A 23,381-nucleotide genomic window follows, 5' to 3' on the forward strand; every position below is an offset into this window, starting at 1 on the left:
CGACCTTTGAAACCATTGACGAAATCAAAGATGTCGACACAAGTAGATGTATCTCTACCTTTACCTTTCCCACAAAGATTCAGGAAGAATGAGCATGACAAGTAGTATCAGCAGTTCCTGGACACACTAAAGCAACTACGGATCAACATTCTTTTAGTAGACACTCCGGTACAAATTTCGAGTTATGAAAAATTTATGAAAGACCTTTTGTCCAAGAAGAAGAAGCTCATTAATATTAAAACTATTGCACTCACAAAAGGCTGTAGTGCTATTTTGACAAACAAGTTGCCCCCTATTTTCAATTGGAAATCATTATTTGGGAAAGGTTTTATGCGACTTGGGAGCTAGCATTAACCTAATGCCACTATCTACTTTCAGAAAGTTGGGAATTGGTCACATGAAATCTACTGCAGTGACATTACAAGTAGTCGATCGATCATTGGCTCAATCTAAAGGGAAAATTAAAGATGTTTTAGTTCGTGTGGATAAATTCATTTTTCCGACTGATTTTATCATACTTGACTGCGAGGTAGACAAGGACTAACCATGCGACTTAATGACTAGCAAGTCACCTTCAGTGTTTTTGAATTTATTCAATGCAATGACAAAGAAGAATGATATGCTGTCAATGTGCTAGATGATCTAATTAAGGAATAATTCAATAACTAAAGCATAGTACTTTTTGAAGAGTTTGCAGCGACATCTGTTGCCGAGTCCTTAGACAATTGTGACAGCATGGTTGAAGCTAATAATCTTGAACTCAAGCATAGATGGCAAATTAAATCCTTAGACCTAGCTAACAAAACAACCCCAATTTTTAAACCATATATTGAAGAAGCTCCTACTCTAGAATTGAAACCACTGCCTCATCATCTTAAATATGTCTTTATGGGTGATCACAATTCTCTCCCAGTTATTGTCTCCGCAACACTAGATGTAACTCAAGAAGAGAAATTGGTCCATATTCTCAAGCAACATAAACGAGATATTGCTTGGGGTATTACCGATATTCAAGGTATTAGTACTTCTTTTTACATGCATAAGATCAAGTTGGAAGATGAAGGCAAGCAATCGATTGAATAGAAAAGAAGATTAAATGAGAAGATGAAAGAAGTTGTCAAGAAGGAAATCATAAAATGGCTTGATGCTGGAATTATTTACCCGATTTCTGATAGCAATTGGGTAAGTCCAGTGTAATGCATACCTAAAAAGAGTGGCATCACCGTGGTTGACAATGATAAGGATGAATTAATTCCTACACGCATTTTCATGGGATGACGAGTTTGTATGGATTATAGCAAATTGAATGCGGCCACAAAGAAGGATCATTTCCCACTTCCTTTCATTGACCAAATGCTAGACTGGCTTGCTGGAAAGGCCTATTATTTCTTTTTAGATGGCTATTCTAGGTACAATCAAATTGCTATTGCATCGAAGGATCATGAGAAAACAACCTTCACCTGCCCCTTTGGTACTTTCGCTTTTTGCCGTATGCCTTTCGGTCTTTGCAACGCACCAGCAAAATTTCAAAGGTGCATGATGACAATATTATCAGATATGATCAAAGACTCTTTAGAGGTTTTTATGGATGATTTATCAGTCAATGGGAATGATTATGATCATTCCATTGACAAATTGGATAAATTATTAAAGTGATGTAAGGACACACATCTTGTCCTGAATTAGGAAAAATGTCATTTCATGGCAACTGAAGGCATTGTGTTAGGCCATTGCATCTCTAGTCAAGGCATTCAAGTAGACAAAGCTAAGGTGGAAATCATTCAGAAATTACCTCCATCAATAAACGTGAAAGGTATTTGTAGTTTTCTTGGACATGTGGGATTTTACTGAAGGTTTATTAGAGATTTTTCAAAAATTGCAAAGCCTTTGGGGAATTTTCTCTACCCCTTCTTACCCTGACAAAGCAGGGGCACCTTGCATCCTTGAACCGATAACCATCTTTCGACTAACCTAGCCTCCTCCATCCCTTGGGAGCAACAAGGGGTAGTACAAGAATATTCACGTGTTGTCCATCGACTATGCCTTTCAGCCTGATCTTAGGCCCTAACTCACCCTCTGTGACGAACCTTACGGAAGAACCCTTGGGTTTTCGGGGCATTGGATTTATGCTCATTGCTGGAACAAAATTGAAAATTATTCTTTGACGATGCATGTCTATATGCCTTTATTCAGTTAAAAAATTATCTAGTGAATATACCCATTGTCATTGCACCAGATTGGTCTCAACCTTTTGAAGTTATGCGTGATGCAAGCAACTTTGCTATGGGTGTGGTTCTAGGACAACGAAAGGGAAAAATATTTCACTCCATCTATTATGCTAGCAAAACTCTTGTAGAGGCTCAATTCAATTATACGACCATAGAGAAAGAATTGCTGGCTGTAGTCTTTACTTTCGATAAGTTTTGTTCCTATCTTGTCGGCGCAAAGGTTTCTATCTTCATTGATCACTCGGTATTGAGATATCTCTTTGCGAAAAAGGATGCTAAACTAAAACTAATGCGCTCAATATTACTGTTGCAATATTTTGACATCAAGATAAAAGATCGTAAGGGTTAAGAGAATCAAGTTGCAAACCATCTGTCTCGATTGGAAGTTGGCAGCGAAGACAAAAACATACTTCAAATTGTCGACACATTCCCAGATGAGAAGTTATTTGCTGTAGATGCAAATCTTTGGTATGCGGATTTTCTTAATTATCTAGTGTGTGGAGAACTTATAATTCAAGGTATGCAATGACAACATAATTCAACGTTGTGTTCCGGAAGAGGAGATGCTTTCAATCCTGAAGCATTGTCATGATTCTCCTTATGGAGGTCATTTCGGTGGTATGAGAATTGTTGCTAAAGTTCTCCAATCAGGATTCTACTAGTTTTCGTTATTCAAAGATGTCCACAATTTTGTAAATCAATGCGATATGTGTCAGCGCACCGGTTCTATATCCTGACGCAATGAAATGTTGTGGTAGCCAATTATGGTGGTTGAATTATTCGATGTTTGGGGTATGGATTTTATAGGATCATTTTCAAGTTCATTTGGAAATCTTTATATATTAGTAGCTGTTGACTGCGTCTCAATGTGGGTTGAAGCTGTTCCAATCCCAAAGGATGATGCAAAGACAGTGCTAAAATTTTTCACAAGCATATACTTACCTGCTTCAGCACACCAAATGTATTGATTAGTGATCAGGGTAAACACTTTCATTGCAACTAAGTGGCGACTGCACTAAAAAGATATGAATTTAATCATAGAATGACTACTACTTATCATTTGCAAACTAATGGACAAACTAAAGTATCGAATCGAAAAATTAACAATATTCTTGTGAAGGTTGTATACCCTTTGAGGAAAGATTGGTCTTTCCGATTGGATGATGCTTTATGGGCATTACGAACAACATACAAAACTCTATTAGGGATGTCATCGTATCAATTGGTTTTTGGGAAAGTATGTCACTTGCCAGTTGAACTGGAACACAAAGTAATGTGGGAAATTAAGCAAGTGAACATGGACTATGAAGCGACTAGAAAGAAAAGGCTGTTAAATATCACTGAACTAGAGGAGATTATGAGAAATGACAATGAAAATGCTGTGATTTATAAGGAAAAGACCAAACGATGACATGACAAGATTATTTTACAACAACAATTTATCGCAGGTTAACAAGTTTTATTATTCAATTCTCGACTTAAATTGCATCTGGGTAAATTGCGTTCACGTTGGTCTGGACCTTTTGAAGTTGTCGACGTATTTCCTCATGGTGCAGTCACAATTTGAGATTTACGTGATGGACACTAGTTCAAAGTAAATGGATAGAGGCTGAAACACTATTTTGGCAACAGTGATCAATAGCAGGCAGAGACTATTAAATTGGTCGAAAATTTTTAATTTTTAATTATTACTCCGTAATTTTAGTTTATTTTATTCATGTTTTGTTTTAAATTTTTTTCCTTCCTTTTTGCAGAATAATTAGGTACCATTGTCGACGCATTGAAATTTTGATGTCAACGCATTCCGTAATTCTGTACTACCATTTATAACTCATCAGGATTTAGAGAAATTCAGATTCCACCGTTGGATAAAAAATCACTCAGCCGTTTGCTGCTTCTAAGTGGGCACAATTTCTACTAGACACAACTATTCTCGCCAGCTTTTTATCTTTCCACAAAACAACACGCCTCTCCATCTTTCTCTTTCTGTCACTATAAATCATCCTTCATTGTATCGACTGTAATGCATTCAGGCAGCCATTTTTATTTCCTTTCTCTTCTCAAGATCATATATTTTCAACTTTAAACCGTTTTCCCTCAACAAAAGATGGCCAAAACGAGAGGCTCGGTCAAGAAAGCCACCAAATCTGTTAAAGAACATGCATCATCTACTACCATAGTTCGTGAATCAGAATCCCTTAGGCTAGTGCAGAAAAAGGAGCTAGTAATCTTTTTGAATAAAGTGAAAAAGGAATGATTTCAAGACAACATGTTGAAGTGAAACTTCCACCCTGAACAGGGCATTTCCCTTTCGCAACAACAAGACTTGGGTAAACAAGTCTACAAAACCATCTCGAAGTTGAAGTGGGAAACTTTTTGCACCCATCCTAGAAGCTATTCTCCTTTACTAGTATGTGAGTTTTATGCTAACCTTTATGATCATGAGTTAGAGTCCATTTTTGTTTGAAAAGGCTTAATACCATGGGACGCTAAAAAAATCAATGAGCTGTACAACACCAAGGTGGATGTAAACGATCAGTCCGAGTTCATTAAGGATATCACAGATGAAAAATGAGACTTGTTGGTGAAAGTGTCAAAGGAGCATTGTAGACGAGTTCCTATCAAAAGAATTATACGATGCACCCTCGCTTCTTGATGCTGCAAAGTAAAATCTAGTTTTATTTTGCCAACTGTAGGCTAAAGCCCTCTACTCACAGCACCACAGTCACCTTCGATAGAATGTGTTTGATACATTTTATTGTCAAGGGCAGAAAGATTGATGTCGGCGTAATACTCCACCAGGAAATCGCTGACTGTGCCGCAAGGAAAACTGGAATCTTGGCTTTCCCATCATTGGTGATGTTATTGTGCCAGCAAAGAGGAATCGTGCCCTGTGATGGTGGGGAAGTCCTGGAAAATAAGGGCCCGATCAATGAAGCCTCTATAGAAAGAATGGCTCACGACAAAGATACGCCGATACTGAAGGAGGTAGAAATAAGCAAGACAAGAAAAGGAAAAACCAAAGCTGACAATAAAGGAACAAACCTAAATGAAGAGACATCATTATGACGCAAAATGAAAGATGTCAAAAAAATGGTCAATTCCATCAACAATAGGCAGGTCAGGCTTGTCGCTACAATAGAAGATATGGAGAAATCCCAGAATTTGTTTTATGGTTATACCAAAGCCTGGAACAGTTCTTTTGTAGCCACATTAAGCCAATTGAGCCCATCCCCACTACCAGAATTCCCAGTGTTTCCACCAATCATTCGAAATTATGAACTCTCATCCCCTCCCATTGTACAGGTCTCTGATAATGACAAAGAAGAGGAATCCAAGGACATTGAAAAATGCCTGCGAATGATTGATAGATTGTCCGAGGATGGTATTTTTGCTGATCAAAAGGACACTGTTTTTTATAAGGAATTTGCTATTGTAGAATACGAAGTAGTTGCTGAAGAAGAAAAAGTTGCTGAAGATGAAAAATAAAAAGAAGAAAAAGATTATATTGTAAACATTGTTACCGCATCTGAGTCTGTGGGTGCAAATATTGATAATTTGGAAATAGATAGAGCGAGATCGGTGAAAGTTGCTGAGGTAACCAGTGACGAGTAATGCAATTCATTAGCAATAGTGGTCTACACTGGACCACTCCAAGTGGCCTCTCCTGCACAAGAAGCAGCCGATGATGCCAGGGCAAAATCAAAAACTGAGGAGCAATCCGAGGACCGTGCGAAGCCCAAAGAAAAGAAGAGAAAGTGCTCTAAGGATAAAAAAAAGAAAGAAGGAGGAGAAGAAAAGGAGAAGGAAGAAACATCATGCTGCCACATCGATGGCTGAGGATAACTGAGTTAGTTTATTTTAAGCTTTCGCTGTAGTATTCATTGCATTGCATGTGGCTGTAAGTTTTATTTTAATAAGTAAACATTATCATTGCATTTTTATTGTCATTATATTTTCATGTCAGTACATTGGGGACAATAAAAACTTTAAGCTTGGGGGACTGCACATGGGGCTTAGAAATGCACCCACATTTAAATTTCTTTTCAGTAATGAAGCATGAAAGGTTTAATTATTGTTAATGAAAATTCTTCAACATTTTTTGTTACATTCGATGTTTAATTCTTGAATCATGTGAATTATCAATGGATGAGTTGGATAAATTTGACAGAAGGTTGTAGCTTCAATTCTTTGATGAATGGATTAGGTTGCATTAATAATGGATGACTGCTATCATTCTTTAAATCTTGAATGAATATACTTTTTATAGCTACTTATATATATAGTTATAAATTAGAGACACTCCAAAGTGGGTGTAGTATGGAATGTTAAAGAGGGAACACTCCAATACAAACGTTAGAAAAATCAATCTAGGCAAAGGCTATCGCTGCATGAGTGTGTGTCGGTGCAATTACGTACTCCCTGGGAGTTTGTTGCACTCCATCGTTAGTTCTCAAGAACAGGGGTATAATAATGCAACGATATCCCTTATTTCAAAATATATATAATATATAAATAATTAGTATTATACAATAAATGTAATATTGGTAGATAGAACTTAGGGTTTGAAGCATGATGCTAGCATTGATGTAGTTGCAACCTTATTCATTCATGCTTATGTATTGTTGATGCAATATTCTTTCATCTGAACGTGATTCATTCATTGGGAATTTAGAGGGTTCAAGTTGCTAAAATGATCATTTGCCTTAGTAAAATTTTTGTAGCCTTGCTAGTTTCTGTTTTACTTGAGGACAAGTAAAAACTCAAGTTTGTGGGTGTGATAGCACTAGAAAGAAATATGTTTTCCTCCTTACTTATTGGTTAAACTGTTCCCATTTAGTTATCCTTAGCATATATTTTAGCATTTTCAGTTTAGTAAATTGCATTTTATAACACAGTGAATCCTAGCCTATTTTATCCTTAATTTTGCTTTCTTTTTGTATTAATGTCTCTGTATGAGCTAATTCTAGATTGCGTCCAGAATTGTTGCCGCACCTGACAGTTTTCCGGATAACAACTAAAAACACGTAAGTTGTTCAATCTAGTATAACCGACCTATACGTACAAGGACAGAATAATTCTGAGGAAATGACACCTGTACTATTGGAGGATGACATAAAAGGTTGACGTAAGAAGAAAAATTGAGGGGGAGAGCTTTTTCTTGACCATCATCTTCTTCATCCTACTTTGAAGCTTGCGACTATGGTAGCTTAAGCCTCTCACAAGTGAGCCAGCATGAAAATTAATGCATATTAGCTTCTGACGGGGAGACCTAAGTGTAGACAAGAGGAAATAGAGAGATTCAGTCGAGTTGTCTAAAAATAGTATTCTCCACTTGATTCTTTCTTATTTCTTTCTAAATGCTTGTGATGACTTTCTATTTTCTGTTTGTATAGAAGTACACATGAATTCTTGGTTAAATGTTATCCTATTCAATCTTGCTTTTATTGTTTAATCTTGGGGTTTGTGTAACACCCCTTACCCGTGTCCGACGCCGGAACAGGATACAAGGCATTACGGTATTAAACACAAGTAACCATACAAAACCGAGCCACAAAATTTCATTTTGTTTAAAACTATCTATACACATGCATATCATCCCTTATAATGGCATGCGGGGCCCTAAACATACATTGGAAGTGGTTTGGAACTAAACCGAAAACTTTGGAACACTAAGAAAATTTTCATGTTTTGGAGGGTCACACACTCGTGTTCTAGGTCGTGTCCTCCACACGGCTGAGACACACGGCCGTGTCTCTACCCTTGTGGCCGAGAAATTGGTTATTTTCCCAACCATTTTTTACCCTCATTTGCACATACTTAAACATAACTTCAAAGGTACATTTCTTGGCATAAATAAGCTACCAATACATCAATAATTCAGCTTTAGATTTGTCATTTAAAACCAACAAACTTAGTCACATTCAATATGCATCATTAACAACTCTTATACGTGCATAATTATATCTAATTAACATACCTTACCATTAAAAAAAACTTAGCCATTGGACATCAAGATTTCTAGCACAACTCATCATGTATCATGCAAACACTACTCACATCACAAGACATTGACATATAATTAATATATATATGTATAGGCTTGCAACCAATTAGGCAATATAAACCAAGCTACATGGCTACACATAAATCAAACCTTTAACCATTATAAGTTAAAACATTTGGCCAAAACATGATAACTCATACACAAAATGACTAAGTCCTTATTCATGCCATAAACTTAAAATGCTTGAATACATTGATACCGATCAATAGCTTGATAGTGTGATAGAATCTCTGATGATCTCTAACTCGAGCTAGTATCTGTGACACTATAGGAAAAAGGAAAGAAATGGGGTAAGCTATATAGCTTAGTAAGTTGGTATGTAAATAATAAGTAATCTGTTAACATACTTTTACCAATCCTCACAATATGTTCTCAAGATAATACAATCATAATTGCACATAGTTCCACTGTTTACTCATATTCATATCAAGTTATCTACTCAATTCATAGTCACTAAATTATTTATATCTTGCGTTACAAAACTCCAAATTAAGATCTGCTTGATTTTTTCTAAACTAGACTCACATATCTTCTTACCATAAAATTTTCAGAATTTTTGGTTTAACCAATAAGTACAGTTAATTCTTCAAAGTCGTCCTTGTTCTGCTATCTGACAGTTCTATCCCTTCTTCCCTAAAAATTAATTATCTCTTAATACGGGACTCGGATGATGTTTCCATTGTTTCTATTGAAAACTGACTCATTAAGCTTTAACTTCATGTTTTATTTAACCTCTAATGCAATTCCAACAATTTTTGGTGATTTTTCCAAGTTATACAACCGCTGCTATCTAAAACTATTTTATTGCAAATTTTACTCTTTCATGATTTCCTTATTTTCATTTGCATTTCTTTACTTTTCACGCTTATTCCATATACGTGACACACAAGTCATAAACTTATCATTCAACCATGGTCACAAGCTCGTGCATATAACCAAAGCATTTTTCGAATTGATCACTTGATAATTCATTTCATAAGAAATTGTATAATTTAACCTTACCACTCTTTCATTAGCACTAGCATATTTTCACTTAAATACTTACCATTTCAACCAATAGCTTGGCATTTGCTTAAGCATCAAGCAACAACACTGGTTAGCATACTTGCACATATTGCTTATAAATTCAACATTGATAAACTTATTTTCTAAACATATCACACTTGAGTTTATTTCTCGTCTCAGCATACATAATTTATTTGTCAAATACAATATAATCAATAAATACACTTCCTTTAGATCAAAATCAATAATAATCTATAAATCTTTCAATTCAATCACATAAGTCTCTTACTATTTCTTACTGAATCGAAGAACGGCTTACATATATGAGTACATCGTTCTTTTTGTGCCATAGTCCAACTATGGTCTTACACATGCATTGCCATGGCCCTGCCATGGTCTTACATTTGTAGTGCCATAACCTAGTTATGGTCTTATCATCAGAATGCCATAGCCCAACTATGGTATTACATATAAACATTGTCATGGTCCAACCATGGCCTTACGTTCGTAGTGCCATAACCCAGTTATGGTCTTACCTGTTAATTCATCCTTTGCCACAGAACGATTGTACTCAATCCTACGTCCAATCCAAACTGAGCATTAAATTCGATAATATATATTTCCAATAATAATTCAATTCCAAAAATATAACACATATATATAATATCCTTCACCAAATAACATTCACTTTAATCAAAATTATACAAAATATAGTTCATACGAACTTACCTCGGTAGCATAATCGGTGAAAAAGACTTATTCATCATATTTTTTGTTTTTCCCCCGTTCTAAGTCTGAATCTTGTCTTCCTTGATCTATAACAACACATTTGACTTATTTATTCATCATGCTACTCAAATTAGCTCAATTTCACTTTTTGGTAAATTACCATTTTACCCTTAAACTTTGCCATATTTACACTTTTGCCCCTAGGCTCGTAAAATGAAATTCATTAAATTTCTTTACTACCCATGCCTAATCAAACCTTTTTCATGCTTATAGTAGCCCACATATTTCACTTATTCACTCTTTTTACCAGACAATTTATCACATTTCTCAATTTAGTCCTAAATCAACATTTTATCAAATTCACTTTACAAATGTTGTTTATCTAAATACAAGGATACATTTCCTTATCATCAATTATCAAAATACACATATATCCATCAATGGAAAAAATTTCAAACTTTAACAGTTTTGAAAACGAAGGTACGGAATAGCCAAATCGAGTTACCACGACTCCAAAAATGTAGAAATCATTAAAAACGGGACAAAAACCGTACCTAGATGGGCCATAGAAGCTTGGCCGAATGTTTGCTCATCCATGGCTGTGCATTTTCTTCATAAACGGTTTAAGAAGAAAGAAAAAATATTATAGCTTTTAAATTTTGTCTTATTATACCTTTATTAACTTAATTACCAATTTGCCCTTTTCTTTTCAAACTAATTTCAAAAATACCAAACAAATATCTTCCACTAACTTATTAATGGGTTGATTATCACATAAGGACTTCCACTAAAAATTCTATAGCTATTTAATACCTCTAGCTTCTAGAACTCAAGTTTTGCACTTATTACGATTTAGTCTTTTTTACTAAATTGAGTGCCCAAACGTCAAAATTTTCGTACGAAATTTTCACAGAATAATTATGTAAAATTTTAGACCATAAAAATATAATAAAAATAAAATTTTCCTCGTCAGATTTGTGGTCCTGAAATCACTATTTGGACTAGACCCAAAATCGGGCTGTTACAACTCTCCCCCCTTTAGGGATTTTCGTCCCCGAAAATCTTACCAGAATTGAGGTTTGGATATCGTTTACTCGAAATTTCTTATATCTCATCGAAGAATCCTCTTCAAGGCGATACTTCCAGAAACACTCTGTTGCCGATCTGAAATTCAATACCCTTAAGTTTCGAGTCTGTATATCACATAAGTCGGTTTGAAGTTGCTTTCAACTTTCATGAATCACTTTCACTATTTCCCAGAATCACAAATCCATTCAACCTCATATATGTAACACCCCTTACCCGAGACCGTTTCCGGAGTCGAGCATGAGGCATTACTTGACTTAACTTAAAAGTTTGGGGCATAAAAATTTACTTTTAAAAGTTATTTCACTGTTCATAATAAGGCTGTCCACCTGCGCAGTAGTCACTAAATCAATTATAACTCGAGCTACAAAACTCAAAATTTAGATTCATAAATTTTCCCTAAAACTAGAATCATATATATTTTTACCATAAATTTTTTAGAATTTTTTGTTCATCCAATTAGTACATTTTATTAGTTAAAGTCTCCCCTATTTCACTGATCGACTGTCCTGGCCTCTCATCACTAAAATTCAATTATCTCATTGTACAGAATTCATATGGTGTTCTAACTAGTTTCTAAAAAAAATAGACTTAATAAGGAATCTAGAAATATAAATTAAAACTCATAAATATTTGTTTTCAATTTTTAATGATTTTCCAAAGCTAGAACAAGGGATTTCGAAAACCACTTTGACCGTGTCTAACTAAAATGGAAATATCTCAGAATACATAATTCCTTTGTCTACACTGTTATTTTTCTATGAAAATAGACTCAATAAGATTTAATTCTATATTGCATCCACCCTCTAATTCATTTCTACTATCCTTGGTGATTTTTCAAAATCATGTCACTACTGTTCTCTCAAAATTGATTCACTACCAATTTTTACTTTTTCATGATTTCTATGCATAATTTATCACCTAGACATTTATAACAACAAACACCTTCATACTTAGCCATTTTAATAACTATTCATCATCAAATATTTACATATCATCTTTTGGTCATATCTTAAGAATATACAATCGAAACATTTATCGTCTTAAAATACCAAGTTGTGGTGGTTGATAGCGAGAACGCTCTCCGACGTCTTCAAGATCCCGACTATGCTTGATAATACTATATGAAAGAAAAATAAATAAAAGAAATAAGCATAAAGCTTAGTAAGTTTACGAGTAAATAAATAACAACATTTATCATAAACAATTATATTCATAAATTTTTATTAAGCATTAAGATATTTACTTTCTTCTTTACTTACTCTCTTACTCGTTTACTTTCTTGCTTGCTTAACTTACTCCTTCGTTGCTGAAATTTCTTTTCTCAACTGATAACTAAGATACTCTTAATCTTATTAACTCACCTGAACTTGTCTATTATGCTTTTACCTAAACTTTCATGTAACATCATCTATTTATTAGCCCATTGAATCACTTGGAATACTAAGGATACTCGGTCTCCTGTCTGAATATAACATGCCAAAGCTATGTCCCAGACATAATCTTACATGGGATGTTTCTTATACTGCCAATGCCATATCCCAGATATGGTCTTACATGAGAGTTCTCATATAGGTGCCCATGTCATGTCCTAGACATGGTCTTACGGGGGACCTCTCATCTTGGTGCCAACGCCATGTCCCAGACATGGTCTTACATGGGACCTCTCATCTCGGTACCAACGCCATGTCCAAGACATGGTCTTACATGGGTCCTCTCATCTCGGTGCCAACGCCATGTCCCAGACATGGTCTTACATGGGATCTCTTTACCCAAAAGTCATGACATTTGTATCCAATACATTCCTCATGTTTCAATGGGGCCTTTTAATACTGATTCTCTATCATCTCATACTTGAGTTAACATTAGATATTTTCCTGAAATAAATAAATAATTGCTAAAAAATAACAGCCTTAATAATAATGATCAAAATATTGCTTTTATTTGCCGTAAACTTACCTCGGTACAAAATATGATCAAATCCAACACTTTAGTCCTCAACCTTTTTCTTTCCCCGGTCTAACTCTGAATTTTGTTTTTCTTGATGTATAATAGAAAGTTTAGCTTATTTAATACTCACATTCATCAAAACAGTCCTTAACTCGAACTTTGATAAAATTACACTTTTGCCCCTAAACTTTTGCATATTTACACTTTTGTACCAAAGCTCGGAAATTAAACTTCATCCCTTATTATTATGTTTTATGACATGCTGAAAATTTTTCCCTTCTATGGAAACATCAAATTCCCACTCTAACACTTACTTATGAACATTAGGTATTTTTACCAATTATGTCGTTTTACTCGTTTTCACTTAATATCACTTAGCAAAAGTTGTTTAACATAATTTCAAGTTTCATATTCTACCATAAAACATCAAACTAAACACATTTCACCTATGGGTATTTTTCCAAATATGAACCCTAGGTTAAATTATTGCTAGAATAAGCTAAATTAAGTTACCGGGACTCCAAAAACGTAAAGAACATTAAAAATGGGGCTACAACAGACTTACAATCGAGCTTGAAAGCTTGAAAAACCCTAGCCATGGTTTCCCCTTGTGAAATTCGACCAAGGGGTTGAAGATGGACAAAAATTGGCTTTTAATTTTGTTTTTAATTCATTTTAATAACTAAATAACCAAAATGCCCTTAATGAAAAACTTTGGAAACATGCCTAACCATGTCCATTTTTGTCTACCAACTTAACCAATGGTCTAATTACCATAGAAGGACCTCCAATTTAAAATTTCATAACAATTGGACACCTCTAACATGTAGAACTCAACTTTTGCACTTTTTACAATTTAGTCCTTTTGACTAAATTGAGTGCCGAAACGTCAAAATTTTCGAATGAAATTTTCACGAAATCATTTTGTGAAATCGTATACCATAAAAATATAATAAAATAATTTTTTTCTTCATCAGATTTGTGGTCTCGAAACCACTGTTCCGACTAGGCCCAAAATCAGGATGTTACAATATATCTTTTTTTTCCGGTTATCTTTGAACTCATAACATAATGTCGGAGCGTATTGTCAAAGATCTGAAGTACTCTCTTAGGCTTACCATCGTTCTAAAGATGAATTACAGTGTCAAAATGCAACTGTGTACTAAGAGTTTTCTGTAGTTTTCTCTATAATTGCGATATAACTCTCGGAGCTCAATCCAAATAATGGGGACTGGCACTTTATGAGAGCTAACAACCCCAGAAACATATAACTCAGCTGATCTATCAAATAAGAAACCTGTACATACCGAAATAACTATATGGATTTTTGTCAAATGATCAATCACATTCCAGACAACATCTTCCTTTTCGGGGATAAAGGAAATCCAAATATGAAATCTATAGTAACTCTATCTCATTCTCACTCTAGTGCCATCACTGATTGTAACAGTTTTGAATACTTTTGATATTTGGCTTTTACCCGTTGACAAATTAACATCTAAACACAGAATAAGAAATATCGGGTTCCTTCTAAAATTTCAAAATCGAAGTTGATTCACTCTAAACTCATTCAGACTGCCATTCCTTAACACATTTATTAACTTCTCAAACTCGTAGAGGAAACATCACTTTGCCTTTTTAATTCAGCTGGAATCAGACCAACATCAGATAGGGTGACTCATGTAATCAACACTTATAAAATAAACAAGGATTTTCCATTCAATTATCTGTAACTATATCTGATTTCTCAAAGGTAAATTGATAACTACACATATTCTAATCCGTTCATTAATATATCATTGAAAAAAAATCACTAATTCTTTACTCAATTCAAACCGAACCCAGAACCAGAGCTTCGGTTAATAATACCTTCAACTGTTTCAACTTTGCTAACATGCAACCGACCATTCAAACTTTCACAATTGTGATAACTTTATCAATTAGAATAATTTTAACCCATAATAATGACATCATTCAATTAGAACAAATCTGATATATTTCTGTATCATGCCTTCAAGAATATCAATTCTTCATTCAGATTATCCGTCTACACACTCGTGAATACCCAAAATTCATTATCATGCCCGAGGATCTCAAATTACATTTTAACTGACCAGCTTGCTCTGACAAAACAACTGAGTTGATCTCAACTATCGAATAATACATACCAAAATACTTCTTTCTTCAAACTGTTAAACAACTCAAACATATAATCTTTTATAATTCCCATAACATGCTAGTCAAAGATCCTTATAATTGTATTAGGTCAAGGAAACAAAATATCCGGATTGAACTCATTTACTTTAATCAGACTTACCTGAGAAAAGAAAACCATTATAGAATTTGAATTCGAGCTTTCACTGTGTATACCTTTGTTGATGTCAATTCTTTTTACAAAATTTAGAAAAATCCTGATACCAAAATCACCATGTTCCGTTGATCGAACCAGGATTACACCCATAATAAACATAGCTATCACAAGCCAAAGAACACACTTTAAGATGAGCCATGATTATTACTTTAAGAAATAAGGATGATAAAAAAATCGAGATAAAGAAATCCAAAATGCAATACCCTACTGAAAGTTCGAAAACATAACTTATAGAAAACTAATAAAGATCTTGATGATTCCTCAGAGGAATCCAGAAGAAAACAATGCTTACACACTCTGGTATCATTTGAAACAGAGATAATATATTTTCCAAATATATATAAGACAAAACAATGTCCAGCGGAAACAGAAGAATAGCCTCACATAAATTTTCACCATCAACCTTTATTCCAAACATAACAGAATAGAACCCCAGAGAGAGATAAGATATGCTAATCATTAACCAACCATACCAATAGTACTTTCATCTAACATTATAATCAGCTAACATTCTCATACGGTAATAATTTCATCAGAAAACGAACAATCACATATATCTATGAGGATAAGTGAATATAAAAATACTCAAGAGAGATCATCATAATCTATTCAATTACAACTGTCTCCCTCATACATCTTTACGATTCAAATATCATTTCTCTGACTAATTCTGTCATCACTAATCCCATATTATTCCGTTCACTAACAGAAATTAATTCAAAAGAAATTCCAGCAAATACATACTTTAGATATCATACTTGAATGGATCGATTAGCCGAGATTAACTTTTTTTGTAATCGTGACATCGCAAAATCCGAATGATCTTTAGAATGACCTGGCATCTTTTCCAAAACTATATTCATTTGCCAAACTATTCTCAACTCTGACCACATTATTAGTTAGTCAGCTACTGAACCTTTTTGTCTCTCACTTTAGAGCTCATTCAACATAATTCTCGTGAAATTTTCATTATAAAATACCACATTGGTAAGAGGGGTGAGGTCGTAAAGCCTCTAACTCGACTCTCATATATACACATATGTGACTTAACATTCATCATCATCATAATATCATCACAATCACATAATTCACCTCAAGCAAATTAACTTACATATTTATGTTACACAAACTTACCAGTTGCATTTATTCAAACAAGTGTACATAAACACACATTCCTTCAATTTTGAATAAGATCACTTATCACATTCATTTAATCAAACAAGTTAGACACATAACATCATATGATTACCAAGCAAACATAGATGAGCTTATCAAAATATAAACTTTCATTTCATTTCACTTTCCCATATTCCTCAACTTATAAGTATTTCATTTTGTACATTATCACATACAAATCATGAACTCTTATTCATACCTTTCCAAGTTTTGACTCATCACAAACACATTTTCAAACATCTTATTATCATTTTCAATGCTTTCGAAGATAACTCAGTTGGAAAGCATCTGTCTCAACAAAACAATTTCATCAGAGTCGGGAGATATCACACTATCACAAATAATAATATGGCATGTATAGCTAGACTCACATACACTACATTAGTCCGAGAACTGACTAAATCGTAGCTCTGATACCACTAAATGTAACACCCCTTACCCGTGTCCGACGTCAGAACAGGATACGAGGCATTAACTGTCTTAAACACAAGTAACCATACAAAACCGAGCCATAAAATTTCATTTTGTTTAAAACTATCTATACACATGCATATTGTCCCTTATAAGGGCCTGCGGGGCCGTAAACATACATTGGAAATGGTTCGGGACTAAACCGGAAACTTTGGAGCACTAAGAAAATTCATGTTTTGGAGGTTCACACGCCCGTGTGCTAGGTTGTGTCTTTCACACGGCTGAGACACACGGCCGTGTCTCTACCCGTGTGGTTGAGAAATTGGTTATTTTCCCAACCATTTATTACCCTCATTTGCACATACTTAAACATAACTTCAAAGGTACATTTCATGGCATAAATAAGCTACCAATACATCAATAATTCAGCTTTAGATTTGTCGTTTAAAACCAATAAACTTAGTCACATTCAATATGCATCATTAACAACTCTTATATGTGCATAATTATATCTAATTAACACTCCTTACCATTGAGCAAAACTTAACCATTGGACATCAAGACTTCTAGCACATACAACCATTAGGAATTTAGGCCATACCCACAACTCATCATGTATCATGCAAACACTACTCACATCTCCAGACATTGACATATAATTAATATATATGTATAGGCTTGCAACTAATTTGGAAATATAAACCAAGTTACATGGCTACACATAAATCAAACCTTTAACCATTAAAAGTCAAAACATTTGGCCAAAACATAATAACTCATACACAAAATGACTGAGTCCATATACATGCCATAAACTTAAAATGCTTGAATACATTGATACCGATCAATAGCTTGATAGTGTGATAGAATCTCTGACGACACTACAGCAAAATAGGCTTTTAAAAGCAATTTTTTAGGGTAAAACTTTTTACGGCGTTTTCACAAGCACCTCAAAAAATGCCGCTATAGACAACACCACTAAATTTTGCGGCGTTTATGTGAAAAAACGCCGCTAAAAAACATGACCTTTAGCGGCGCTTCACCAGAAACGCCACTAAATAACAGGACCTTTAGCGACGCTTTTATCACAAATGCCAGTAAAGAACATGACATTTACCAACGCTTTTACCACAAACGCCGCTAAAGAACATGACTTTTAGCGGCACTTTTATTAAAAACGTCGCTAAAGAGTATGACCTTTAGTGGCACTTTTATCACAAATGCCACTAAAGAACATGATATTTAGCGACGCTTTTTATCACAAATGTCGCAAAAAGTATCGTTCTTTAGCAGAATTTATGAAAAAACGCAACTAATTTTGGTAGATTTGTAACATCCAATTTTCATCCATATTGAACCCTCCTGTAACATGAAATCCAACCAAAAATAGAAAATTTAAATGATCCTTCAAATTCAATGAAAAATATATGATATAAATTGCTAACTGAAGTATAATTCAAAATATTCTTACAATAATGTTAAAGTTAAAAATGTTAAAAATATTCTTACAATAACTAAAGCACACTAAAATTTTTACACAATCACCTCCCAAAAACAGGTGAAGCAGTAACCAGAAGAAAGAAAAAGGAAATTACATAAATCCAGAAACAGCGGTATTTGCCAATTACTTTTTCATGCCATATGGTAGATGAGTCAGGAGTAATACCAAAAAAATAACCCCCTAGTTTCAACAAAAATGACACATTACTTAGAAGTCTCCTTACTTTGTCTTCAGCTTCAAATCTTAACTGCAAATAGAAGAATAGATGCACTTCAGATTCATCATATTTGTTCACATGATAAATCAAAAATTAATGTTCACAACTTAAACTACACAAAATACCTGCAAATGCTGCAAGCAACAGACAAGATCAGCCTGAATGTCCTTCTCTTGCAACAGGGTTTCCAAATTATCCTGTCAAATGAATGTGCTGTCAAGGGCAGGAGAAGAGAAAAGCATTGAATAGATTCAACCTTTTTAAAAGTTAAAGGCTAAACTGCCACTTTTACCAGAATATTTTTCTCTCTTTTCACAAATAAATAACTTAGAGAACATTTTTATGCCATACAGAAATAAAAAATAAACACTAACTCCGTATACAACACTGATAACATCATTCAAAGATCAAAAAAATAAATCACAATGGTTTCAACATTTACCACAAAGTAATGAATGGATCAAGTCCTCTATTATAAACTACAAAAAAAAAACCATTTCCATCTTTATCGACAAAATGCATATACTTGTGCTATAAGATGAGGAAGAATGCATCCTCAGCAAAATTCTTACTAATATTACTGAAACAGACACTCAGGGTGAAGGGGGAAAAAAGGCAAGAATAAGTATACATTATTAAACAGACCTAAAAGAAAATCAAAGAAATTTCATCTAGTTTCTAAGGAAAAAGAAAGTATAGCTCCACATCAACATGTTCATACACACATGGAAAGACATCAGCATATTGACCAAATTGGGTGTAGTAAAAGAAGCTCATGATGCAAGGATCAGCCTTAAAGAACTCAGAAGTGAAGCTTTTGCGCTGGCTATCCCATGCTTCCTTCACTTCATTTATCCCAGATGACACAACATCTGTAATTAACATCCATTTTTAACATTTACTGTCAGTCACATATAATCACAAGAATGATAACCAACCTATCATGACCTTAACCCTTGGTTTCAATTTCCAGTGCAAGGTTACCAATGACTTACTAGGGACAAGAAAATCACTCATCACGTTAATGATTTCATCATCAAAATAAGCAATTCAAACCTATTTTAACAATTATCACTAACCATTAATGCACCATAAACTTAACCACAAGTTGAGAACTATGAACCTATATATTGAACAGTTGGCACTTCCACTTTACATTAGAAAAAGCAAAAATAAAATAGAAAAACTACCAACCAACCAAACCAAAAGAACCCTAAATTAATAATCGAAAATGTTACGCTTAAATGGGTACTTGTGTTTACTACAATATTGCAAGTACTTGGAATTTACTTAATATAAATAAATAAATAAAGTAATGAGGTGAAAGTGTTCGTGAAAATTCCATACACATTCCAACATAATGACTGATTTGAGCTCCATCCCATTTCTCTACATCAGCTCTGCCGCCGCAATACAAGTTGTAGACCTTCAATATTTACAAAAAGGAGTTAAAATATGAAAAATAAAATATACCCATTTGCAAATAGGAAGTAAGGATGTGAGAGAGGTGAAAGAGAGAGACGGTGGCATATGGATACCCACTCATTTCTTCCTCTGCTTTCTTCGTTTTCCTTTTTCATGAACCCATTTCAGTCAAATGGATTGTGTCTTGCCTGACTAAAAATGAGATGAGAAAAGCAATGTCGATATATCGACTCTAATAAAGGAATTAGTTTGGTTTTAGCCTAACTTCATTGTGTAATTACAAAGCAGAACCTATGACTAACTTCATGCTGGGAAGTGTTTACCTCAAATCATAAATTACAAAGCCTGCCTTCAACATGAAATAAGAAAAATATAGCATGATGGATATGAGTTCAAGAAGTTAGCAACAATCATAAGAATCTAAGACACTGCCATACAAGGATCATTTCAAGACTAACAAAATTTGAGAATAGATAGTTATTTATTCAAAGAAAGGAAAGGAAAAAAAATGACAGCATTCATACTAGCAAATTTTGCAAAGACAAACCCTTGTTTAGTTAATGAAGGAAAGTTTTACAGACAACTAACAACTTCTCTTCACAAGTGATTGATGCGTGAAACTATCAACTATCATGTACTTGGTAAAAGAGGCTGCAATGTTCTTCTTCTGGAGATTCTTCAGTTGACATAACAGTCATTTTAAGATGCTTTCCACACCATATACTTGCCTAGAGGGCTCATATGTTAAATTGCTTAAGAAACTGCCATTGAATTTGAGTTGCATTCAACCAAGAACGAGGAGAATTCTATCTTATAAAGCAAATTGAAATACACATACCTTTGATCCAAGTAAAAGAAAATGTAATAAACATCCGAAAATATTTGAATCAAGATATTTTGTAGCCACATGCAAAACAGTCTTGTTCAATAGACATTGCGTTAAATCCAAGCAAGTATAATCTTCCCAGAATGTCCATTCTCTTGTCAAGGAAATAACAATAACATGACAACAAAAGGAGACAACCAAATCTAATTCAAAAGAGAACCCTACATAAACTGACCTAATCTTTCAATCCTTCCCAGAATTCCTCATCTTTAGAGTAAATATTTCGGGAAAATTTTACATACTTGAGAAATAGAAAAACACAATTATGCACCAAAAAAAATTGAAAAAAAAATTATAAGAAAACAACAATAAAGTGGATACAATTAGGGATTCAGCAAGAGATTTCACATCAGATTGCTCAGATAAATGTAAATCTGCTAATTTGGAAATGTAATGTAATCTTTTCCATTTCAAATTTCTTAGGAACCAAAAAAATCATTACCATTTCCATAACTGCAAACCCTCAACTATTACCATAGATAACTTCTTGAATCGCTAAAAAATATCCATAAAAGATGGAAATGTATTGAAATGGAAAGTAAATTTTCAACAACAATAATAAAAGCTTACCTCTGAAATTTTTATGGCTTCTATGAGCTTCTACAACTCGCTGCTCGAACTTGAGTTCTCCATCGCTAGTCTTTTCTTTTCTTTTTCAAATTGCAGGTTTTGGGGACTATGTCTATTTGTATTATCAATTTTTCCCTCTTTTTATTTTTGCGTGTTGCCATGCTTATTTCCAGTTTTCTCGCCCTTGGTGAGGAAAATGGAAATTTAGATTTCAACCCTCAAAAATGTTTGAATTTCCATTAGTCGTCCATAGTTTATGTATCTTTTAGATTTTTTTTTTCATTTGAAAATTGAAATGAATGAATTAAAGTGACATAATAAAGATACATCTAACAATGTTAGACACAATAAGTAAAGTTTAAATAAAGAAGTTATGACAACAAATTATTAAAATATATCAATATCAATATGATATGAATACATAAATGCTCCGAAATTAAAAAATAACTTGTAAACAAGAACAAAACTTGTATAGTTGCATAGACTTATATTTGAGGGTTTTTTTTTCATCTGGCGCCGTTTTGAAAAATGAGAAAAACGAGATATATATAGAATAAATATGAAAAGGATTAACTGATAAAGGCTTTATGTATATACAGAAACCTTTTATATATCTAATATTCTATATAATGATTCGGCCTATATCTATAAAATAAAACTAACAATCAATATATCTATAGATTTATAATATTCTATAAAGAAGAAAGATGGGGCAAGGCACATATAAATGCATGCAAACATAAATGAACAATCGCAATGCATTGCAATGGGACTAACAAATCAGGCACTGTTCTTCTTTCTTCAACACTTATTCCTCTGTTTCCCTACTACCACTCCATCAACATTAATCAAACTAGAATCTGGATTACACATAGCTTTAGAAGAATAATCATGTTAATAAATTATCAACCATACCAGAAAAGCCTCAACAGCCTCCAATTCCACCCACAGCATGAATGTTGCCTGAGCCTTCTTGACAGTCTCAGGCCTGCCTGTGAGACATTTCACCATGATGGCATCGCATACTTCCTTCCCATACATAACATCGGAACAAACTCCAAATTAAAAATCGGAAGCAACCCTACGAATCTAGAAAAGAAGTTTAAAAGGGAAAACGACATCACCTTCCGGCATTAACGTCGGCTACTTTTAATAACGCAATCAAAGCATCCAACGCCTTCTCCTGCACCAAAGCATTCGCGGAGCCTCGAGTCCTTTGGATCCGTGATGGAATTGCATAGAGCAGCTAAACCTTGTGGATTAAGAAAAGTTCTGCAGAGAAAAATCTAGGGTTCCAAATTTGGACGTTTAAGAATCAGGGTTGAAGAAGAAAAAATGGAAATGGGCATGAAATTAAAAAATTTTATTTATTAAACCAAAAACAATGAAAAATGATAATAAATGAAGAGGACGGCGTGTTTGCAAAGTTAGGGGTTTCAGGGGGGAAATTAAGGGTTTTAGGGGGAATTTGGGGATAAAACGGTGCAATTTTTAAAGTAAAATGATTTTTTATGGCGTTTTTTATAAAAATGTAAAAAAACGTCGCTATTGCTTATCTTTTGCGACATTTTTTATAAAAACGCCGTAAAAAAATTATTTCATTTTGAACAAAACAACATTGTTTTGCTCTGCTAAAAATCTTTTGTTTTTTCTGCTAAAAAACTTTTATTTTATTTTTTATAAATTGGATTTTTATTAAAAAACCAAATACTCTCAAAATAAATATCGTATATTTTAATAAGAAGAAAAATGATTAAAT

General features: G+C 33.9%; 1 protein-coding gene across 11 annotated transcripts; it reads right to left on the bottom strand.

Annotated features, from left to right (window-relative positions):
• Positions 1-18,514: 18,514 nt before the first annotated feature.
• On the bottom strand, positions 18,515-23,095 carry LOC107899191 (mRNA cap guanine-N7 methyltransferase 2). Of its 11 annotated transcripts, none has more exons than XR_001684605.2 (6): positions 22,747-23,089; positions 20,280-22,651; positions 20,089-20,167; positions 19,467-19,613; positions 18,867-18,938; positions 18,515-18,771 (listed from the first exon to the last, which is right to left on the bottom strand). XR_001684605.2 is itself a non-coding variant. In XM_041091149.1 (3 exons), exons 1-3 carry the CDS (start codon positions 19,482-19,484, stop codon positions 18,565-18,567), a joined length of 297 nt encoding a protein of 98 aa, XP_040947083.1. In that variant the 5' UTR covers positions 19,485-20,082; the 3' UTR covers positions 18,515-18,564. The 11 variants fall into 11 exon arrangements, 1 of the variants encoding a protein (XP_040947083.1); XR_001684602.2 differs by having other exon boundaries at positions 20,284-22,651; positions 22,747-23,088; XR_005911998.1 differs by having other exon boundaries at positions 18,867-19,613; positions 21,623-22,651; positions 22,747-23,095.
• Between the last annotated feature and the right edge of the window lie 286 nt (positions 23,096-23,381).

This window comes from Gossypium hirsutum, chromosome D04 (genome assembly GCF_007990345.1).
Source record: "Gossypium hirsutum isolate 1008001.06 chromosome D04, Gossypium_hirsutum_v2.1, whole genome shotgun sequence".
NCBI classification, from domain to species: Eukaryota; Viridiplantae; Streptophyta; class Magnoliopsida; order Malvales; family Malvaceae; genus Gossypium; species Gossypium hirsutum.